This window comes from Halichoeres trimaculatus, unplaced genomic scaffold (assembly GCF_033239565.1).
Source record: "Halichoeres trimaculatus isolate MK-OKI-2021-1 unplaced genomic scaffold, fHalTri1.1 fHalTri1_scaffold_3, whole genome shotgun sequence".
NCBI lineage: Eukaryota > Metazoa > Chordata > Actinopteri > Labriformes > Labridae > Halichoeres > Halichoeres trimaculatus.
The window spans coordinates 20967556-20989960 of NW_027437181.1; the positions used below are offsets into that span (position 1 = coordinate 20967556).

Below are 22405 nucleotides of genomic sequence, written 5' to 3' on the forward strand. Positions count from 1 at the left end.
GAGAGAGGAAACAAGAGATGTTGGACAGATTTTACTCTCACTCTGAATTCCTGATGGTTCTGCTGATGACTCAAAAAGTTGTGAAGTTATATTTTACCTTTTTGTCACACACACACACACACACACACACACACACTCACACACACACACACACACACACACACACACACACACACACACACACAAACACACACTGTATTAACCACCTAAACATGCAAGAAGTTGTGGTCATTTTTTTTAAATTTAGTTTAGAGTGAAAAAATATTCAAATACCGGTTTGTCACTTTCTTATACAATTACGTTATTTGAAAAACTTCCTGTTATTACTTCGCTTATTTAAATCTTCAGTACCATGAATCCATCCGTATTAATTGCTTTTTTAAATATATTCATCACTGGAAAAAAAAGAAAGGGATTTTTTTAAATCCACTTTTATAATAAAACAAAGCAAAAATGAAGTCAAGCAGCTTCCCCCTTTTTCCCCTTTTTTGCAGAGAAAGTTGTATAAAATTATATCCTCAGAAGTTACCTTTCATTGGAAACAAATGATGTGATTTTTCCAGTGTGGCAGCTGTGCATACAGCTCTTACTTAAGGCCAGCCCTTTAATGAACCTTCAAGTGTACAGTAAGTGGACAGGAGTGGCCTACAGCTAAAGAGAGTAATGTTTTCTGCTGATGGTTCCCATCCCCTCTAGACGCTGCAGGAAGAGGCCATCAAACCATTAGCTCTGGGAAGGAAACAAACAACCACAGTTAAATAAAAGCAGCGGATAAAGTGTGAAAAATATGTTGAAAATTTGTAGAAATGTTTGAGTCATGTTGCTTGTGAAAATATGGCATATATACTTTGTGCCCTGAGAGCACCTGGTGAATGAGACTCTCAGCACTACAATAAATAGTGACAGTGAACAGGCAGACAGGGACAGCCCCTCTTAGTGTGCAGCGATTGTGTTTCAGTGTGTTGGCTTTGCTCTTCCTGTGCTGCTCTGTGTTGTGGAGCAAGAAGCCACTGCTGGGAGCCACAGTGGAAGAGATCAATTGTACACATTCCTGCCACCTGAGATTCAAGTGTTTCTGTAATACTGCACAGCTCAATCGATACCCCAGCAAGGAAGCAAAGGAAGCTCTCCACATATATACTGGTGGGACTGCATACACACAGAAAAGCATGTGTTTACTTCTGTATATTTATATTTACTACTTGTAAGTGGTGTATGCAAACACTCCCTATTTATTCCATCTAAAATATTAGATTTTAAATCAATGATCATGTATTTTACCTTCAGTGAAATTCACACAAGGCTCTAACTATTCCTACACGTTTATAATTGGTTATTTTCAGGCTTGCTAGTGTTTATTTTTAAGGTACAATATATAATTATTATTTTCATCTGAAAAAATTAAATGAAAATAAAATATGAAATAAATAACAGTTATTTTTATTATTAGAAATAGAACGAATAGGAAACACAAAGAGACGTAGCCTATACGTTTCCTTCTTACTGGAAATTCAGGTTGAAAATTTAAAAAAGAGGCAGACTTCTTCATAATTAGTGAAAGACTAAAAATGTAAATCAGTTTCATTTTTCTTTCTGTCCTTAAAAAGAATCTGTCAGAAAGCCGATGCTCTGCATAAACAGAGTCCGTGGAGCAGATGTGACTGTTACAAAGAAAACAGGCACTGTGGGTAAGGATCATTTAGCCTCGACGTCCTGAAATATAAAACGTAAATATTGTAGAATTGGGCACGGTGAGGAGCAGGAGGAGGAGGAGGAAGAGAGCGCTGAGGATGCTGGACACAAACGAACAGATCCTGTACTGCAGGATGTGCAACGATGTGTTAAATTAAATGCAGCTGTTGAAATACAAAGGGGGAAAATTTGCAGTTTGTATAAGAGAGAAAATGTAAAGAAAACGCCCTCGGAGGCTTTTTTCACGGGGAACCGTGGGTTCGTTTTGACAACGTTCAAGGATAAGAGCTAGATCGTCGCATTCACAGTGAAACTTACAATTCCTCAAAGAACATAAAAAAACACCTCCCTGATTAAATATCGTGTCAGAGTGAAAAAACTTTTCTCCGCTGAGACTTTTTTTTACATGATCATCGTGAGCGTGTAGGCTGTAAACAGCCTGAATGGCAGGATGGAGCAGTTTATTCCCGCGTAAAAACCCTCGATCTACTTTATTTCGAGGATTAGCAATTAATTGGCATTTCCAGGATTGGCAATGCGATTTATGAGGTTTTTAACGGCGATCAAGATTTAAATTAAAGAGCAGGTAAGCCCTCCTCACCTTAATGACTGCATCTAAGCCCGCTTTGTGCATCTGCACTGTGTCACTGCAGAGAAACAGAGCAGACACGGATGTGCACAAGCTGCTCAACGGCCCTGTGCACAAATTACTCTGAATGAATCCTCTTTTCTGAATTTGTGTCCAAGCTGACAGTGTGAAAAAAGCAGTAAGCATATTTTAATTATGCAATAGAAAGGAATAAAAGCACACAAACACACAATGATTCTTTTGGAAAACTGATGTATTTGATTATTAGAGTAAAGAATTACAGTATCTTAGTTGTTAGTAGGTATTAAAGTGTAGAGAAACTGGACCCATAAAGATCTTCCAACTTTCCAAGAAAGTGCATGTAACAGTCCAAAGGTTGTCAAACCCAATATATATTTATATTTATAAAAACACTATCATTTTGTCCCCTGGCTGTAATGGACTTCTCTTGTGTGAGCTTTATATACATTTTCTAAGGAGGGAGTTTGTATTTCCACATCTGAACATATTTACAGAAGCTTCAACACACAGCTTTGCACTTAATGTCAATGAGGATGCTGGGACATAGCAGCAACGTGGAATCCAGCTGAGAAACTAAAGGAGAATCCTGCTCATTTGATTGGCTGTCTCAGTTCCAAAAACCAGTTAAAAAATAAAAAAAGGCCAGACCATATGTTCCCTTCTGTCTTGCTTTCCACAACACCAAAATACGAGCAACAAAAAAGAGATTGAAGGAAAGAAAAATATGGAAGTAAACAAAAAGTAGAAAGTACAATACACAGAAACAACAAAACACGTTAACACTAAAGAAACCCCTTAAAATGTAGCAAACGTCAAAGTTTTGTCTTAAATAGAAGAACGGTAAATAGCAATTGGAAAGAAAGGAACAACTACACATTTAGTCCCTTGCCTGAATTTAATTGTTTTGCTTGGATGAGGGGATAGGGGCTTGAACACACAGATGTTAGACCATCTACAGAAGATCAGTGTACAATATTTACAGCAAGTCTGTTTGCTTATTACAGGGCTAATGCATCACATGAACATCAACAGTTCGGTTATAGCTACTACAGACGGAAAATAACTTAATGCCAAGGTAAGGTTATCTACCCAGATATTCTAAGTTTCAAAAGCACATTTTTTAAGCACCCATACATACCCATTCTGGCTTTAAAACAAACAAAAACCTAACTGTTAATGCTTCCACTTGGTTTCAAGCAAGGTTATAATCACTAATAAATAAGCTCCTTAAAACTATAACATGTACATTGTACAAAAAAGCAACTTTTCTTCACACTTGTGTTCGTAAAGATTCAATGGCGAGCAGAGCAGTTCGGTTGATTTTGTCCCTGTCTTGTTCTCTTTCTTTTTCTTCTTCCGTGTGTGTCTACATGTGTGTACAATATGCCTTTAGGCATTTAATTTGTCTGTGCACAACAGAGGACATGAGCTCTAACTTGTGACAATTTCTTTATTGTCCTCCATGAAACGTGTGAACCGAAAGTGGGCCCCGTTCTCCGTGTTGGCCATTTTTTCTAAACCAGCAAGAGCGGCATTGGGCTCCATGCTGTGCAGCTTGTCCAGGCTACCGGTCAGGCCACCAATAGGAGAGCTACCCCCATTCCCCATGCCGCCTGACATGGGTGGGATGCCTCCATTCTGGATGACAGAGATTTCATTTGTCTTCATTGCTAGGCCGTTGGAGAAGGCTGCAGCGTACTGGTTCCAGAAACTAGCTGGGTCTCCGTTGCTTGCCCTGGATGCCATGTCCTTCTGAAAGATCTCAGGAAACTTGACTGGGTTGGCACCCAAGAAGGCCATTGGCCCGTCCACAGAGAGCCTGCGGCCCCGTCTGGCGGGAGCACTGTTCCACATGTGTGTGCCCATGTGAACCTTCACAGAGAGAGAGAAGGGGGAGGGGGGAGGAGGGGGATAAAAGGGAGGGAGGAGAGAAAGACAAAGCAATGAGAGGGATGAAAATTAGCGATGTTTACAAACTTGGCCATAAGAGCTGCACATGAGATGATGCAATGGAAAAAATAATAATAATGCTTGACTCCAAATTAAAATAGCTTCACACCCTGGGTGCAGCAGACTGTTTAGTTGCCTATGCTGTGAGAGGTACCAGCATGGTGTAAACATCTTATTTTGGCGAGGCTGACACATGCTGTTTTATCTAAACCATAGTTTGTTCATCTCACAGGGGGGGCACAGAGCTTTTGGTAAAATTGAACTGTCCAGTTAAGTAACATGTGACATTTCACCTCAGTCACTGATGGAAAAAACAGATTTTCCTCCTTAATAACCATCATAAAGTCACTAACAAACAATTAAGTTTGAAGGTGTTTGGAAGATAACTCATCTCAGAAACCTCGGCACAGTTTTCCTTATCAACTTTAGTTCATCTTTCTCTGAATAAGATCCTTTTTAACCATCAGTCAAAGCTTGGTTTAATATAACTGTTACTTCACATCATGCATCAAAAACTGCACAAAAACTCGACCTACTTTCTGTACTTAGTTATATAATTCTCTGCAGATTCATCAAATCATTGAGCAGGACAACTTTCGCAATAGACTGAAAGCTGCGGCTTTTTTTTTTAGCACTGTAAGTAAAAAATTACAAAATAAACCTTGTGGGAATAATTGTCCCTGACCATTTCTGTCCACTGAATCATCTTTAGCTGATTGCACTGCTGTATAATAACTACATTATCTGTGTGATTCAGCTTTTCCATGAAATGATGTTTTGCTTAGAATGCAGCCTCTTCATTAATTGTGAAATTTGAATCGTCAGTACACTGGCATGTAATATAAAACCAGGCAGCAGCTCTGAGACTCATTTTTCAAAATATTTTCATGCACTAACTTTCAGGAGTCTAACACTTTTCCAAATGTTTCAAAATTTACCTTGAGGTTTCCTTTGGTGGTGAAAGCCCGGCCACAGATGCTGCAGGCAAAGGGTTTCTCCCCTGTGTGGGTTCTCTCGTGGATCTGTAGAGCACTGGAGGATGAGAAGCACTTCCCACAGGTGTTGCAGTAGTGTTGCTTCGGCGTCCTGCGTGGTGGAGCAGCAGAAAGTACTGGCGAGGTTGAGGCAGATGATGTGACCAAGCCAGGAGGCATGTCCTTGTTTTCTTGGTGGAGGCTATGGAGGAAGCTGTTGACCTCTGGTTTGTTTAGAGAGCTTACAGACAGGAGGGAAGGGGTTGGGCTGGAGGACAAGCTGGTGTTTGAGGGCTCGAAGAGCTGCGAGGGCAGGTCTCTCATTTGATGGGTTAGCATGTGCTGTTTGAGGTTGCCCTTGGTGGAGAAACCCCTGTTACAGGCCGTGCAAATGAATGGTCGTTCTTTGGTATGGCTTCGATAATGAATGTCCAAGGCACTCTGACAAGCAAAGGTCTTCCCACAGATGTCACAGGATGTGTTCTTGGTGGCGACACGGTCACGGAAGGAGAATATCATTCCCAGGGGATCTTTTGAGGGATTGACAGATGTCAGATCCAGGGCTCCAATGTTGGAGGGGTGGGGATGCAAGAGGCTTGCACTAGTGTGTTCAAAAGATAAGGCCCTCTGGTGCCTTTCTTCGATATTTGGGGATTTGTGTGGTTGTGGCTGCATGCTTGTGGGGGATGGCGCCTGCATGGAGGAGGTAGATTCTGACACAGCTGGACTCCCGGCACTCCGGCTTTCAACATCCCCTCCCAGAGATGAGGAGTCATTGGTGAGACAATCCCCTTCAACTAAGCCATTTACCAAAGCCTTCATTTGGCTGGCCACTATTTCATTATTGTGGGCATTCTCTGGGCCATTTTTCTCTTGCCCCTCCTGGAAAGCCATTTCAAGAGGAACTGGGGAGTTACATAGACTGTCGTGGGACACATCAGCTGACCTTGGGGTGTCGGGCACACTGCTATCTGGGCCTTCCTCCATTCCTTCAATGTTGTCATCAGAGAAGTCCAGATCATCAGTGTTTCTCTCCTCGAATGAGCCAGTGTCAGAAGCCATGGATTCTGGGTAAGTCTCTGGCAAAGGGGTGTTGGGGATCTGCCCACCCATGTGCATGCGAATATGTTGCTGTAGTACCACAGCATTAGTGAACTTCTTCTGACAAATAGGACAGGAGTGTTGGACTCTAAGAGGGGGCATGGCCCTGTGGACGCTGTAGTGTGTCTTTAGATTTCCTTTGGTGGTGAATGCCCTGCCACAGATTTTACACTTAAATGGTCTTTCCCCAGTGTGAGTACGATAGTGCATTTTCAGAGCACTTTGGCAGCTCAGAACCCGGTGGCAGATGACACATTCATTGGGGTCTGTCACCTTCCTGTCAATGTTCTCCACTAGCTGCTGAAGCTTGGAGGTCTCTGACCCTTGGAGAGGATCCAGAATGCCTCCAAAGGGGAACTTCGCCTTGAACTGATCGGACATAAGAGGCATGAGTGGATTGGTCATCATGGGTGGGCTGTTGGATGTTGTGTAATCAGCAGTGCTCTCTAAAGCAGAGCTCACATTTGTCATGAGGCCTGAGGAGTGGCTACCTTCTTCAGTTTTTCCATTTGAGGTAGGCAGAGTTGCACCTTCGCCCTCTTCAGATGTGCCATCATTACTTTTAGCTGAAAGGTCAGCAGCACCTGAATCACTCTTTGCAGTAACAGAAGGGCTAGTTATGGCTATTGAATTATCCTCCTTTTTGATGAAATGTGGCAAGCTTGGCATTGTTGGGGGCAACAGCATACCGACTGATGAAGTCAGAGTGGGCAACACTGGTTTGCTATCCAACCAGCTGGTGACAGGCTTCTCTGGGGGCATGGACATGCCGTACGGGATACCTGTGCTTGTTGGTATATTGTCCAAATGCTCAGGAACAGGGTAGGGATTCATCTGGATGTGAGGGTATTTTTCTTTGTGCCGCTGGAAATGGACCTTCAAATTACCACGAGTGGAAAAGCGGTTACCACAGATATTACACTTGTAAGGTCTCTCTCCAGTGTGAGACCTTAGATGGATTTGCAAAGCACTGTCACTCCCAAACACCTTGCCACAGAAACGGCACTTATGCTTGAAGAAAGCATCTTCAGAGCTGCTCTTGTGTTCAAATGAGGTGACATTTGGCTGCTTGCCTTTCGTCCTCTGGGCCAAAGCTGCTAAAGAGTTGAGGTCTTCTACAGTGGTGCCAACACTGGGCAGAGAGCTGGAGAACATGGGGTTACCAGGTGGGGGCTGAGGTAGAAGGGGATTTACTGCAGAGCTTAACAAGCTACGCATACCAAATGATGGTGTTGATGACTTAGCTAGTGGTGGGTTGCTGAGCTGAGAGTGGAGGCTACTCATATGACTCGGCCTCTTGTCAGAGGACTGTGCATTGACTGTTGATGGCCCCAATGTGCTAATGCTCTGAGATGTCTCACTGCTGCTTGAATTGGACTGAGGTAGCTGTGCCGCTGCAGCCAGCTGCTTTAGGCTGCTAATACTGGCTGACTGACTGGCCAGGTTCTGGGCTAGGCCTGCGGCTGCAGCCAGCTGTTGGGAGAGATGGGAGCTGAGTGTGGTCAGTGGGTTGGCAGCAGGCCCCATTGTGCCTGGAGCTGAAGATGGGGGTACCTGCATTTCTGGGGACTGAGAGGCTAGGAGCAGTATCTGATGGCGAATCTGCTCAATAAGCTGCAGTTGATGGATTTGTTGCTGTTGTAGAGCGAGAAGCTGCTCCATAAGGGCTGGCACTGCCACCCTGGGGCCCCCATTTGAACGAGCCTCTTGAGAGAATTGGGCAACAGCCACTTTGGTGCTTTGCAGATTTTCAATTATGACATTGCTGTTAATCATGGAGAAATTCCCCAGATCAGTCAGGTTACTGAGCTGAGGTAGGGGGGCAGAGATAGCTGAAGTACCCACTGCTGGACCAGAGGGGCCCCTGACACCATGACTGCTTCCTGTGTTAATAGGGCTCCCACTCTCTGTATGACTGCCTTCCTCTTCGTGACCACTGCTCATTCCAGAAACGTCCACGTCCATGGATTCGTCTTTTTCAAGGATGTTAGGCTCCAATAGGTCACTGCACTCAGTTTGATCAGTGTTATTAGCCGTGTCATTCATCTGGTCATCGGGATTATGGGGAGGAGACCCAGGTGAAAAGGTTCCAGTGGGGGAGACAGGGTTTTCATTCACTATCAGAACTAACTGATTCTTAGTGCAATTCTTCTGGTGCTCCTCAAGATCTGATAGTTCAAAGAACTCGGCACAACATCTGCTACAGACGTGGGCGTCTGACTCCTTGCAGGGGGGGTCCTCTGAGCAAAGTTCTGTGTCCCCTGAAAAAGAGGAAACAGAGGATTAGTGATTAGAAATGTTTTGCAGCTGAAGAAGCAGCTTTATCTCCTCAAATTCCATTGTTGTTAATCTTAAGTTAATCAGTTTTACACTTATCCCTTTGATGTGTTCACAAAAACAACGATTGAAAGGGGACAATAAACCAGCAGAAATGCAAAAAGGCTTCATTCAATGCAGCGGCCACGGAAACATGATAAGAAGGGATACAAAATCAATGGGAACTACTCAAACATTGTTTAAAACAGATCTTTGAAGATTTACATCTGGGTTTCATCATCGAAACCAAAGGTAATCATTTTCTCCAGATAATCCATCAAAATATAGAAAAGAGTGAAGTGAGGACATTGGTCCTTAATGAAATTTCATAGAGAGACATTGATTTCCTATACCCTATGCCCTTCAAAGTCTACTTGTCCACCCGGCACAAATCAAGCATTTGATGGACTTATTAGACTTTCAATTTGCTGTCAACTTTGCTCATTTTCAGCCGACTATGGACATCTAGGACAGGTTATCTATGTCACTAAACTAATTTGTATCCACTCATGCTGCAATCACAATAAGACGTGAAAAACATAGCCTGTGCCATTTATGCATACGTGGACACACTGAAAATAACACTAACAAAAAGGTACAAAAAAGAGATAAAAATTAAACAGAAACTTATTGAATATGGAAGCTCATAATTTGTTTAGACTAAAATGCTCCCATGTCATAAAAATGGTAAAAATATAAACTTTTTTACAAGTTATCAGAAAATAGTTGCTTTTGATTTATAAGCAAACAAATGAAATAATACAATTTGAATAAATGATTTGGTTGAAACTTTTGAGAATAAGCTACAAAAGTAAGCATGCATCACAAATGTGCCAAAACTCAACAACTGGACATACCAGCTGACTTATCTTGCAACACAGAAACTTCATCGGGATGGAATTCAAAAGTAATGACCGCCTTTCAAATGCGCACAAAGACAGGTTTTTCAATTTTCTATTATTATTATTATTATTATTATAACCAGACAAGTTTGGGGTGAAAAAGCAAGAAGACACTCTGCCCCCAGAGGCACTGCTGTGCTCCAGACTTTCCTTATTCTTTTGCCTCTTTGTCACACTAAAATTTTGCTGTTTAACATACAAGTTGATTTACAAATTGCATTTCTCTATGAATCCCTTTCATTGTGGCTCTGGCCCCTCAACACTTTCATCAGGGCCAAGAATTCATTTGCAAATGAAACCCAGAGAAGTGCAGCCCTGCCCCACAGAGAGACAGGATGCCTTCCCATTGTTCGCGCAGCATGGGAGCGGCGGGGATCGTCGGCACAGCCTGGCCCTGCTCATCTCAGTCGACTCAAAGCAGATCCTGTTTAATTCAGGGATTATCTCCCTCAGTGTTTCTCTGCTCACAGACATCAGATAACGCAAAGTTGCCATGACAGTAAACCCTGGCCCTCACACCACCAAACCATGCAAACAGGGAAGATTCAACTTTAATGATAACTTTTCATGTTAAATCCCCTCCAGTCACCCCCAGCCCCCACCCGCCTACCTACACCCCAAGCACCAACTTTGAAAAAAAAATGTGTTTGATTCATAGTGTGAGAAATGTGAGGAAACACAAACACCTTTTACTTTTCTTGAGGCTGACAGTACACAAATAAGTGTGAAGAGAAGACAAACAAATGACACTCAGTGGCATGTTAAAAAAACAATCACGTTCCACAAACTAATGGAGGATGCAGTATTAATAAAATGTAGTACCTGTACATACATGTGTGTTCATACTCAGGGAAAAAGCATTCAGCACATAGTGCTCATAATATTTTAGAGATAATAACGTATATCTAAAGTTAATTCAAAAATCTTTCATAAGATAGGAAGGGCTCAAGTGAGTAACTTCCAGGTAGGGATGACAATATTTTTTACAGCGCATATTAAAAAAGGTTTCAGATTAAGAGACATGAAATAACACTAACACACAAAAAGAATTAGAGATGATACAATGATAATTTAAATTTGTAATAACAGAAAAAAAGAAGGGATGACATGCCATCGATGGCAAAAAGTAATTGTGCGCTACACCATTTGAGGAAATAGAGCAAAATGTTGGAGTCTTAACTCTGAGAGACAGAAGTGTGCAGTCCCACTCTTCACTACGTCTTCAGTTTGGAATGTGACTTTAATAACCAAAAAAACACTCCAAGTTAAATAATCATATATTTAAAATTATAATTTATCAATTTAAATATTTTACACTGCTTAAGATTTGCTTCTTTAGCTGTTCAATATGTGTAACCCCACAACAAATAAAAAACAAAAAGTCTCTTCAAATCAAATTCAATCCAATCTAAATCAATGCATGATCACAAATCCACTGTCCAAATAAGTCCAGTATAGCAAACAGCGCAGATGCTAGCATTAGGCTTAATTCCCAAAATAGCAAGGATTAACTTAGAATTAAAATTAAGATAAAGTCAAGCTGGTGGAAAGATGGAGTCTGTAAAACTTCCATAGAACCTCTAGCAAAAGCACGATGTAAGCGGTGCACAGGGCTAAAAGGCATCAGGAGAGACAAAGAGCAGAAACAGAGCCTCAAAGAGAGTGACCAAAGTGTGAATATGAGAGCCAAGAAAGTGAGGATTAGTGGGAGAAAAAAAAATTGACGGCGAGCTTTGAGATCCTACATTATTTTTTCGCAGGGGGCCTCTGTGAGCCTCTTGACACTTGTAACTTCAGGAGGATTTCTGCTCTCATCGTCTCCAGCCACTGAACACTAGATGGGGTTCCACTAAAACTGCCGAGGTCCAGGACTAGACTCACGTCTGAGAGGCTCTGCCCCGGTGACATGCTTAAAGCTCAAGGGGAGGGAGGAAAAAAAGGCAAAGCGAGTCCTCCAGGCTACACCTAGTATCCCCACCACATAAACACTGGCAAAATGACAAGCAACTGCACTCGCTGTTTGCAGGGAACAACAGTGCAAAGCGGGTTGCCCTGCCAATCTCCCCTCTAGGGGGCCACTCTGATAGGGCAAAGGGGGACGGCCACAACATTGATAAGGCCGCACACACTCTTGCCCACACAAACACTCACACAAACTTAAATAAAAACTCAAGGCCTGACTGGGGAGCCTGCAGCTCAGATCAGCGGGGTCAATGGCGAGGTAGAGAGGAACACACTGGGCCCTGAACTCCCCTCACCTCCACACAGAGGGACACAGGCAAAGGTTAACACAGCTCAACATCCCACCCTCTGTGGCTCTCACTCCGACCTCCCAGTAACCACGGCCCTCAGCATCTCTGACATTCAGTTACAAATACAATGACTTTCTGTTCTCACTTCCGGCTCCCACAGAAGACACACAGCACATTTGTTATGAGCTCTGTCAGCTAAATACCCAAATGCTAAAGAAAACATGTCCATTCCCCTTTAATTACAAACCAGATATTTGCAGAAGTTTAACATTTGTCATTGTGTTGGACATCATTGACAAGTTTTGCATTCTGCAGTCTGTCTGAGAAAAAGAACCCTTCGTTAAACTTTATTAGATTTATTGGAAAATGCAGCAAAAAAACAGACATTAGGAATGAACTCTATCCTGCATTCATAATCAAGTTCCTGCAAAGCACGTGAAATTTGCTGCAAATACTTTTTTTCTCTGCATGACAAGAAGCAAATGTTTCTTTTAAATTACCTGCACATGCTTTTCAGGCAGTACTACACACAATGTGGCTTTGAGAGTTTTTAACTGCACATATTGAATTTACAGGCCTTATCTTGCAGGCCTGTCTAAAGATTAAGCATATTTGTTTATTTTTCATCAATGTTTTCAGAATGGCATGACTCAATGTGCACAAATTAAGATAATAAAATACATATTTTGTGTAGCAAAATCTAGACAAACTAAATGAAAGAGACAAGCCTGCATTTAGATTTTAAATCTTCAACTGGATTAGTAAAATAACAATTTTCCTGATAACGAGTCTTTTGGTTTAAAAGTCTGGGAGTCGGTCAACAAAAGCAGACGTTTCAGCGCAACGTCCTGTTTCGAAATTAACTTTTTTTAAAAATTCTGTTTTCATATATGTGGTAATTTGGTTTCAAGCGTTTCGATTTTTCTATTATGCCTTTAACAAATGTCAACACTTCATTTTTTTCTCTCGCTTGACTTACTGTAGCTGGTACTGAAACCCTGAGCACCACTTCAGTGTCCTGCAATTTTCAGCTGTAAATGTGACAATTTTAAATAGTTTTATACCATGCATAGCAGCAGAGATTAAAAAAGTATCTTCCACTATGTAGAGAAAGCTTGGGAGATACATTTGAAATACAGGGCTAAATACGCCTTCATATGCGTAGGCTTCAAGAACTTAAATATAACGAGTCAAATTTTCATTGCTGGTTTTTAGACTAAATTATTTTGTCTTTAAACACACACCGGTCGTACAGCAACCAGTCACGGCAACTCTTAACTTATTTATAAGCTCTGAACTAAGAAATTAAATGACATGTTTTTACAGTAGGGGAGGATGTGTTTGCGCTCTCGAAAGCAGTTTGTCACTTTATTCAACTATTTTTCTTTTTACAATAAAGAATACAGGCGCTAAAACACGCAGTGACTTGCTGTTATAACTGTTTTGAAAAATCAAAAAAGAAAGACATTGTTGGATTAAATAGCGCAGGACAGTTACTCAGGCATAGAGGAGTTTCAGTGTCCGGGACACAGGAAAAGTTTGATTCCCGGCCGGAGCGCCACGGAGGTCTCTGCGCGCAAAGAGAGCGACGCTGAGCACAGAGAGCTCTCGGAGACAACCGAAAGCTGAGCCGGTGAAGGGTATTGAGTTTAAACGTTGGTCTAAAAACGTGATTTTACGCTGAATCAAGGGGTAAAAAGTTTCGAAACTTTTTACAGTCACGCAGACACACTTGGCGTAACATGGGAGCACAGCGTTCTGTATTTTTTTTCTTGACAATCGTCAACTGTTTTTTTACTATCAATGAGAAGTTTTGTGAGACGCTGAGAATGTATTCTTAAATTTAGAGAAACGTTCAAAGGAAACTAGTGCAATATATCCTCCCAAACTGGATTAAAGTGTATTTAGAAAAAAACCCAGAGATTTACTTTTCCTGAAAAGTATCAGAAAGCGAGATGCTAAAAATGCTCAAGAAACAAACTAAAGTACAAGGTCCAAATCAAAGTGTAAACTTTAACCGTCACATGTGGTCACAGAAACGATAAAACAGCGTAAAAAGTGACACATTGACGCTTCCTGGATAAAAGCTGCGATATGTTACTCGGACTCACCATTGTGCTCCGATAAGGGCAGATGAGGGTCGGATTGGAAGTGTTGCGGCTTCGCTTGTTTCCTCCGCGACATGCTGGCTGGCACATCAGCAGGCGAAGAATAAAAAAATGACTACAAAACCTTCTCAAAAATTACGTAAATAGAGCCCATCCACCGCGCATGTGCCGCGTTATGATTATCAATAATGCTCTGCGATTAATCATACGGGGGAGGGGGGGCTTCTTTGAAAGGCGATTGGCACCTCGCCAGCCCCCCTCCTATTCAAATGAAGTCTCTTTAATCAATTAGCTCCTGATTTGCTGGGGACTCTTGTCTCTCTCTCAGCTCCCACCCAATGAGTTGATCCGTACCGGGAAGAAAGGCTGGGTTTTCCAAACTCCCTTTAGATACGGTTTAACCCCTTCTGTTAGCCAAGTCACCGCTTATCTTGACTACTACAGGGGAATGTCAGCGTCTCGAGTCAGTGCCTGCGACACTATCTTTAATCTTTCTCATCGATCAAGCAGCGATCACAGTTTCTCTTTGCTTTTCTTTTCTCTCAAGGATGTGATCTGAGTGGTCGTCACTTCTCAAACCTCCGCAAGCTCCAGCCAACTTTCTTCTTCTCATCAAAACTCGGTAGTCCGTCCTCCGCACTTGCATAAAGATCGTTGTAGTTCAGCTCTCGTGCTGCACACCGACACCTACTCTCTGAAGAGTTTCTTCAATCGAGGATCCCGGTGCGTTAAAACGCAGCGTCGCGCGAGCTTGTTCCGTGCGTAAATGGCACCGGTACGCGTTCCCAAAAGTCCACAACGTATTCCGACGTCCCAATCAGTTTCATTTGATTGTTATTAGTCGAAGGGGGGGTCACTTACTAACACGTTTTCATCACACACTGCATTCCGCGAATAAACAAACTTTGAGGGCCCGTGCAGCGCTGGGTCAAAATGTAGAGCCCGGCCCATCGGTGTTCTGATTGGTCACTGGGCTATTCAGTCATCCTGCCATTCACCTCCACCCCCTCTCTCCCTCCCCCTCTACATCTCTCTCTCCCTCTCCGCTCGCTCTCTGATTGCTCACAGCAAATCTAAGCGCTTTTGTGCGCACCGGGACGATCAGAGGTAAAGACAGCGGAGACAAGTCTGCTCATCCGACCAGGAATTAATAAAGGAATTTCTTTTCACTAGAATTTTTCATTTAGCAAAGTTTCACACTTACATCACGTGGACCATTATCTACATTTTATACAACTCCTTGACACTCAAAACAAAAAACATGTTCCGTTCTTACATCTTTGCATAACGAATTATTTGGTGAAATAAGCGTTTAGGACGGCGTAATGTTCCCTTTAAAATGAAATTTTCTAAAGGCCTTTTGGGAACTGTAAATAGAATAAAAAATAATGTTAATAAATATTTTGAAAATTACCAATAAATATATTAATATAGTGTTCATAACTCCAAAGACCCAGAGACAAGAACAAATGCTTAACCACCCCGGCAAAGTTAACATTAATAATATTTTTAATATTATTATTATTGTTATTATTAATATTGCCTTAAATAATGCACCAACAGGAGTGCACCATCAGTGGGGATGTTTTAAGAGGGCAAGAGGTCCCACAGGAGCTTCACGTGCGCGCAGAGACGAGTAGATTTATTAGGTGAAAAAGATAAACGAAGCTTTCAGTCGAGCTGATTTTGAGAAATGAAGATAATAATGTTACTATAGGTGATGCCTTGGATGCCATTATTTTTCACTGAATATTTAAAGAGCGGCTGCAGGCTAGATGGATCTGGTCCTCTCTTGTGTCAGCTATCTTTTAGTTTCGACTAGCCTTACTATTTACTTATTCATGAAAAAAGAAAGAGCAGGAGGGAAATCAAATACTTCTTATGGTTCCAGTGATCTGATTTATCAAAGTACTTTGTAAAAATAATAATAATACACTTTTTTTTTCATTGTAAACTGTGCACTTAAATCTGACATTGTAACAGCATCGAAATGTGAGATGTACGAACAAAATCAAACTGCAAATGATCATTAAGAAGGGAAACGTGTGTGTGAGTATGTATGTGCGTATGTGCCGTTAAAAAGCCCATGCAATTATGTGAACCAAACTTGAAATTGCTGGGAGAGGAAAAAGGGGTCTGCAATATTGTAATGTCCCGGGCGGGAAAATCAATGGCCAGTTAATTGATGTGAGTGTTGGTGTGAGATTGTAAACAGGGTGATTTGCAGCCCAGCCGAGCGCGAGACATTTTAAATGGGATTCAGTCGGGACAGTGAGGATACAGTGTTCACAGTCATGCGCTGAATGACACACACAGACCCCACAGTTTGGGGACCTCTCAAACATAAATCAGTATCTGCTCTTGAGAAATTTTTCAACATGGCTGATTTTATTTCCCAATTAGGACGTAAACGACTAGACTACTTGTTGATTTTAAATGTTGTTTATAATACCCATCAGTCATTAAGTCATTGGGCGTTTTGTTTTAATACAGATGAGAGTGATTTAAAAGAAAAAATCAGACCCATGACGCACTTTTAAAAGTGTGTTTTCGTAGAAAATAATATTTCTTTTTAATTAAAACTCTCACAAGTGATATCTCTCCGTTTTCCAATGTTGAAACCATTGACTCTGTTTTTCTGCAGGGAAAATGACAGAAGCCTTTGGCGCATAAAAAGTGCGCATTAGTCTTTTACGCGCAATCAATGCTGTGCGCAACATATCACAGAGGGTACGGCCCGGGTGCCATCACTCACTATTATCACTGACATCCCATGATTGATCATATAGCTGAGAAACACTGCGCGTTTAAGCGCATAATGTGATAGTCGAGGCGGGGAATCTCCTAGAGCCGCGCTGTTAGTGATCCTCACACAGTGTATTTGTGAGCAGAGAGCCCCTTTTCTGTGTGACACCGCATTCAACACGTGGTGGGTTTCTATTCACGGTCTTGCTCCTGCTCGACGCGATGCCGAAAGAATTACAACTAGCTGGATCAGGCCTTCATCTGGGTCAGCTGCACGCGCGCGCGCGCGCGCGCGTGTGTGTGTGTGTGTGTGTGTGTTTCTTTCATGAGCGCGCGCGCGCGTGCATGCTACTTCTGTGTTATAACTTATGTGCCCGAATGTAAAGGCTAGACAAGGGATAAACTTATTAGGGTTTAAGGTTTATAAGGATGCAAAGTCTCAAGGCTTCAGCATGTTAACTCAGCAGAGGACAAATGCACCAGCACGCAAGTCTGCTTGTGTTTGCCTCATTAATACAGACAGTGCTTATTGGATGAAATGTGCAATTGTAAGACATAAATTCATGATTCTGATTAAAAACTACTTATTAACTCTATAGTTTTAGGATCAAAACGGGCTTTATATATTTGGATAAAATAAATGGTCAAATCATATCCGCAGCTTTTTCTATAACATGTTATTCACTCAGTGATTATCATCTCTTTTAAGGCACATTCAGGGTATGTTCCTGAATGAAGTTTAGTCTTATTCCTGATGAACAGTAAATGAAGCATTTGAGCTCCATCTTTCCCAATACAAATATCAAGAAGTGCATGGCTTTATTCATGGCATGCTGACGTCTTTCAAAAGGATTAGGAGCTTGATTAAAGGGATTGTTGTAAGCTGGCTTCATGCTCAAAGAAATAAAGAAATAGACCCACATTTTCCTCAGTCACACACACACACACACACACACACACACACACACACACACACACACAGTGTCAGTGTATGACTAATAGAACAGCGCAGCTTTCGTTAAGATGTCAAACTGTTGTAAATGACAGTGAGTTGGAAACAATCTAATTGCTACATTTTAAATTTATTTTCAAAGTTCAACTTATATCTGCATATAGGTCGTATTAATTAGATTTAAAAAGCAGTTTATCAACTGCAACTGAAACAGGTAATATTTCAGGTATGAACTGAAATGACTTTGTCTCCCTGATGCTCACAAAGTGGCATTTAGAGCTGCGTATTGCCCCAAAGAAAGCTCTTTGAAAAATTGCCAGCATTAAAATTCAGTACCTGCAGCAGCACAGAATGGCCTCCATTAATTAAGAGATCAAACCCTCTCTATTGTCCTCCAGCAGCACAACCACCACTTGTCCCACAGACTGCCCCCACCCCCCCACCCAACTTCCTGCAGCATCACCCCATATCAATGGACTGTGTTTGTTTTTACATTATCTCAGCTGCAGTTACACACACCCTCTTTCAAACCCGGCGTGTTTGAGGAAAAACAAGCAAACATTCAGGAGTGTCACAGAGGTGCGAGAGTTCACCGGCCCATCACACACACCGTGACTGCACTGTGTGCGAGAGTCTGCATGTGCTGCTAGTGCAGACGTCAGTGACACACAAACACATACACACCAACACACACACACACACACACACACACACACACACACACACACACACACACACACACACACACACACACACACACACACACACACACACACACACACACACACACACACACTTTCTACTCTCTGCGACTCTGCATGTGTACCAGTTGTAGCTTCACAGGCACAAGTGTACAAGTGTTAAGGAATGTGTGCCAGAGGTATCTCGACAAAGAGTGGTGTCCTCACAGATATTACTGAGAGAGATGAGGATGGTTCTGTGCTGACTGGTGTTACTATATCCTGTTGTGTTGTCTAAAACACAGAAAAACTTCAGAAAAAAAAAGAAAGAAAAACAGAATGAATATTGAAAAAATAATATTGAGAAACTGACGCACTCCTCACTGGTGCTGGTTTAGTTCCCATGTTTTACTCAGTTTTTATACTCCTCACAGAAGCCACTAGTACATAGAAAGTTTCCTTGTATGTGTGCACCTTTTTAACAATGAACCTATTTTTGATTTTTAAAGGTAAGACTTTTAACTATTTTTTGAAAATACAACCTGCTAAATGCTGTTCACATCAAATAAAAACGCATGCAAGGACAACTATGTCTTTAATATTGGCTTCAAACAAACATTAAAACAAATAATTATATTATACCTTCTTAGGAATAAAAATGTGTACTTATACTGAAACTGAGGGAAAAATGAGCATACTTAATTCCTCCTTTACACACTTCTAATAAAGTAAACACTCTTGAACTTTTAATTCTGCAAGTTACACTTTGTTTCTGTTCCCCATTACTCAAAACCCTGCTTTTCTTTCCTGACTGGATGCTCTCATTCAGGAAAAGCAGTCATTAAATCGTCCACTTGTTATGATACAAATTCCCTTGATTGTATGTGATTAAACGTGCTTGCTTGAGTTGCATTAACGACAAACACTGGACGACCACTGAGACGCCTTTTTTTAGCTCAGTCACATTCTTTAAAAAACACATTGTGCTTTCATATGACATTGACGAATGATATTTGGATGAAGTGAGATGCTTAGCTCGTTAGATGTTTCACAGAATGGAGCTGGATTACACCGGCACAAATCACTGCGACTGGAGGTTACAGAGGAAACAAGTACTCCTAACATCTTGAAGAAATTACTCACATCACCCCCTGAAAGCTGAGTGTTTATGTATTTTTAAGAACTTAGAAGTAAAACTTAAAATTGCACATTGAATTATGTCTATGTTACTTCACATACTTTAAACAGAACATCCAGAGCTCACTCTTGATGTGTGTATCACAGTGATAAAGCAGGCAACAAAGTAGCGTGCAGGTAACCAATGTGTGAGACACGCCACGTCAAGCACAAACAACAAAAAAACTATGTTCTTACAGTAAATACACCCACAAAGTTTTACCATATCAGGCGGTTTATTCAGAGCAACTCTGGGCACAAGATGTTTATCAACCTCCGCCAGACAGCTGTGTAGACCAGCATTTAACTGTGTCTCAGACAGGCTCTTATTACTATTGATAGTTAGCATCAGTGTCCCGGCTGAGAAATGGGGCTGCTGTGGGCAAACGCAAGCTATTGATCTCTAGCGTGTCCCTGACCTGCCTGCAGCCAGAGGGGAGTAGAAGGAGCAGAGGCCGGGTGGAGCCACAACGGCACTCCCAGTATCTCCGTCTGGCACCTGCAGGGGAAACTGGTGGGGCTGGTGATTGTATTCGGAAAGTTATCACCCCTGAGGTTGCGGACTGAAGTCAAATTGATTCTGTTACAGTCAGTTTATGAACGCTAGCACTCTTAGACTCAGGAATCCATGTAATTCTGGTCATTTTTAACATCAGCAACAGCAAATTTCAGTTTAAATACAAAGTTAAGGCTTTTAAAGTTTTAACTTTGTGAATACTTCACACTTCTCTCCTCTTCTTTTTAAATAATTTACCATATCTACTCTAAAAAAGGCTGTATTCTGTCCCTTGCCTACCTGATGTGTCTCCCTATGCCAAAAAATAAGTGTCATAAATTCACATCCTTCTATACTTAATTGCTCTATAAAACAATCACAAACACACATTAGACTCTACACTGAGGTTTCTGTGGTTAAAATCAGCACATTATGGAACGAAAAGTGTTGCAGTCCCAAAATGAGGTTCTCTCGTGTGTGTTTTTTTTAACCACACAAGAGAGAGATTTAAGTGTATGTTTGTGTGCGTGTGTCAGTGGGAGCCTGTGTTAGCTAGTTATTTAGATCTACAAGGGGGCCATAAGATAAAATTTGTAGGATAAAAATGTCATGTGCTGCAGAAATTTCTCTTTTAAAGTAGGAGAATAGAGGTGAAGTGTTTTGTTAAGTTGAATTGTTGTACACCCTGTCTGCACTGGAGAAGAGAAGTGGGGTGAAACCTGCCTGGAGGTAAAAAAGGGGGTCGAGGTGGAGCTTGTCACTCTTTATTTACCCCACTTGCAGAAGTCTAGTTGGATACGGGACGTCAGAGAAGTCAGGTCCCTGATGACTGCTGAGAAGACTACCTCTGGGGGGTAAACTCACTGAAGTTACAGCACTGCTACCACTACCCCTGTTTGCTTCTCTCTTTATTCAGTGTGTCTTTTCTGCCTGCTGTTCTCACCACAACTCGCACTGCCTGCCACTTTCTACCCTACTTTTTCCTCTTCTGTTACCTTACCATACTTTTTACTCAAAAACAACATTTTAATAGTAAAACATACAAAAAAAATTATAGAAAAAAATACATTTCTATGAATTTTAAAAGGATATCAGAGCAGTTAGTATTTGTAAAAATGACTTTTCTTATATAAAACAGTTAATGTTATAGGAAGTGCCAAAAATTAGATTAAAATGAAACATGCATGCATTTATGAAGCATGAGCATGTGCTTGTACGTGGTGGGATTGAACTTTACAGTACGTCTCGGCAACTCTCTTAGCCCATTTAAGCTTCAGGTCAGACAGAATGAGAATCAGACTTGCACCAAACTCGACTGTTCCTTACACTCTACTTCTTTTAATCGGGCGAATATCTGCATTTCAAGCTCACAAAAATGTCTTGAGAGGTGACACAGCACAGATGTCCTTACCTTTTCCCCATGGCCCTGTAATCCACCCACATGTCTCTGCTGATGTGGAATTATTTAATACTTTTGTCTCTCAGTGTTCCTAGCGTCAAAAAACTGAATCTCATTAAAAAAACTCTGCTACAAGTAGGCTGTATGTAATAATCACTCAGACAGACAGCTGCACACAAACACTCACACGCATGCTTATGGGCTCTCTCTCTCTCACACACACACACACACACACACACACACACACACACACACAGGACTCTTTTCAAAGAAGTTTGCTTTTTTTATTACTTCCTTTCCCATTCAGCGGCCTCCCCACTTTTCCAGAGTGCCCTGGGTGTGCAGTGAAAGAGCCGTGCTTATTATGTAGTCGGGGCTCTCCAAACCCAGCTTTGTTTTGTCCAGATAGCTGGTTCTCTCTCTCTCTCCCCCCGTCTTTCCCTCTTTGTCTCTCTCTCCTTCTCTGTCTCTCTTTAATATTCACAGTAAGAGTCTTGGCTCTAACAAGACGGCTGTTTTCCCAGTTTTCTCCCCCCACTAACAGCCAAGTGTGGCCTCTGTGAGTGTAAACATGCAGCAGGGAGGGACATCTCCTGACAAACATCTCCAAGGATGTGCCACCCTGCCCCGTGTCATTCATTCTCTACCTGGCACTGTAGCTAAACTGTTAACACCAGCATGTGAGTGCCCAAACCCTGAAGGAGTGCCAGTGGCTACACATGCCTGGTCTACCTAAATCCCCACTCACATCTGCTCTCCACACAGAAACAAGGTATAAGAGTGTGTCTTTGGATGCTTTTTTCTTGACAAAGCAGCAAATGCAAAAGTGTGGAACTTTAAGGTTTCTTAGTTTAATTATCTTTCCTGAGCAAGAAACACCTTTAGAAGGGTTTTGAGGACTTAGAAACCAAACATGGGACTTCAAATCATCTTCATACAAACTCAGTCCACCCAAGCAGTTCCTGCATGGCTCCCTTAAACTAAGCAGGTGGTCCTGCAGCCTTTGTGTATTAGCTTGTCATGTCAAAGTGAGTTGTAAATGTATCACCCCG

At 41.8% G+C, this 22405-nt stretch overlaps 1 protein-coding gene across 6 annotated transcripts in view; it reads right to left on the reverse strand.

The window, feature by feature from the left end:
* Positions 1-2535: 2535 nt before the first annotated feature.
* Positions 2536-22405, reverse strand: part of sall1a (spalt-like transcription factor 1a) — a 148018-nt gene continuing 128148 nt past the window's right edge. For 4 of the 6 annotated variants that reach the window (XM_074666554.1, XM_074666552.1, XM_074666553.1 and 1 more), the window contains 2 exons: positions 5191-8588; positions 2536-4174 (listed from right to left, as the gene is read on the reverse strand). In XM_074666554.1, coding sequence (XP_074522655.1) covers positions 3734-4174; positions 5191-8588 — 3839 coding nt within the window. In that variant the 3' untranslated portion in view covers positions 2536-3733. Of the gene's footprint in view, positions 4175-5190; positions 8589-11290; positions 11421-13908; positions 14816-22405 lie in introns of those variants that run through there. The other 2 variants (XM_074666555.1, XM_074666557.1) reach the window with 2 other exon arrangements.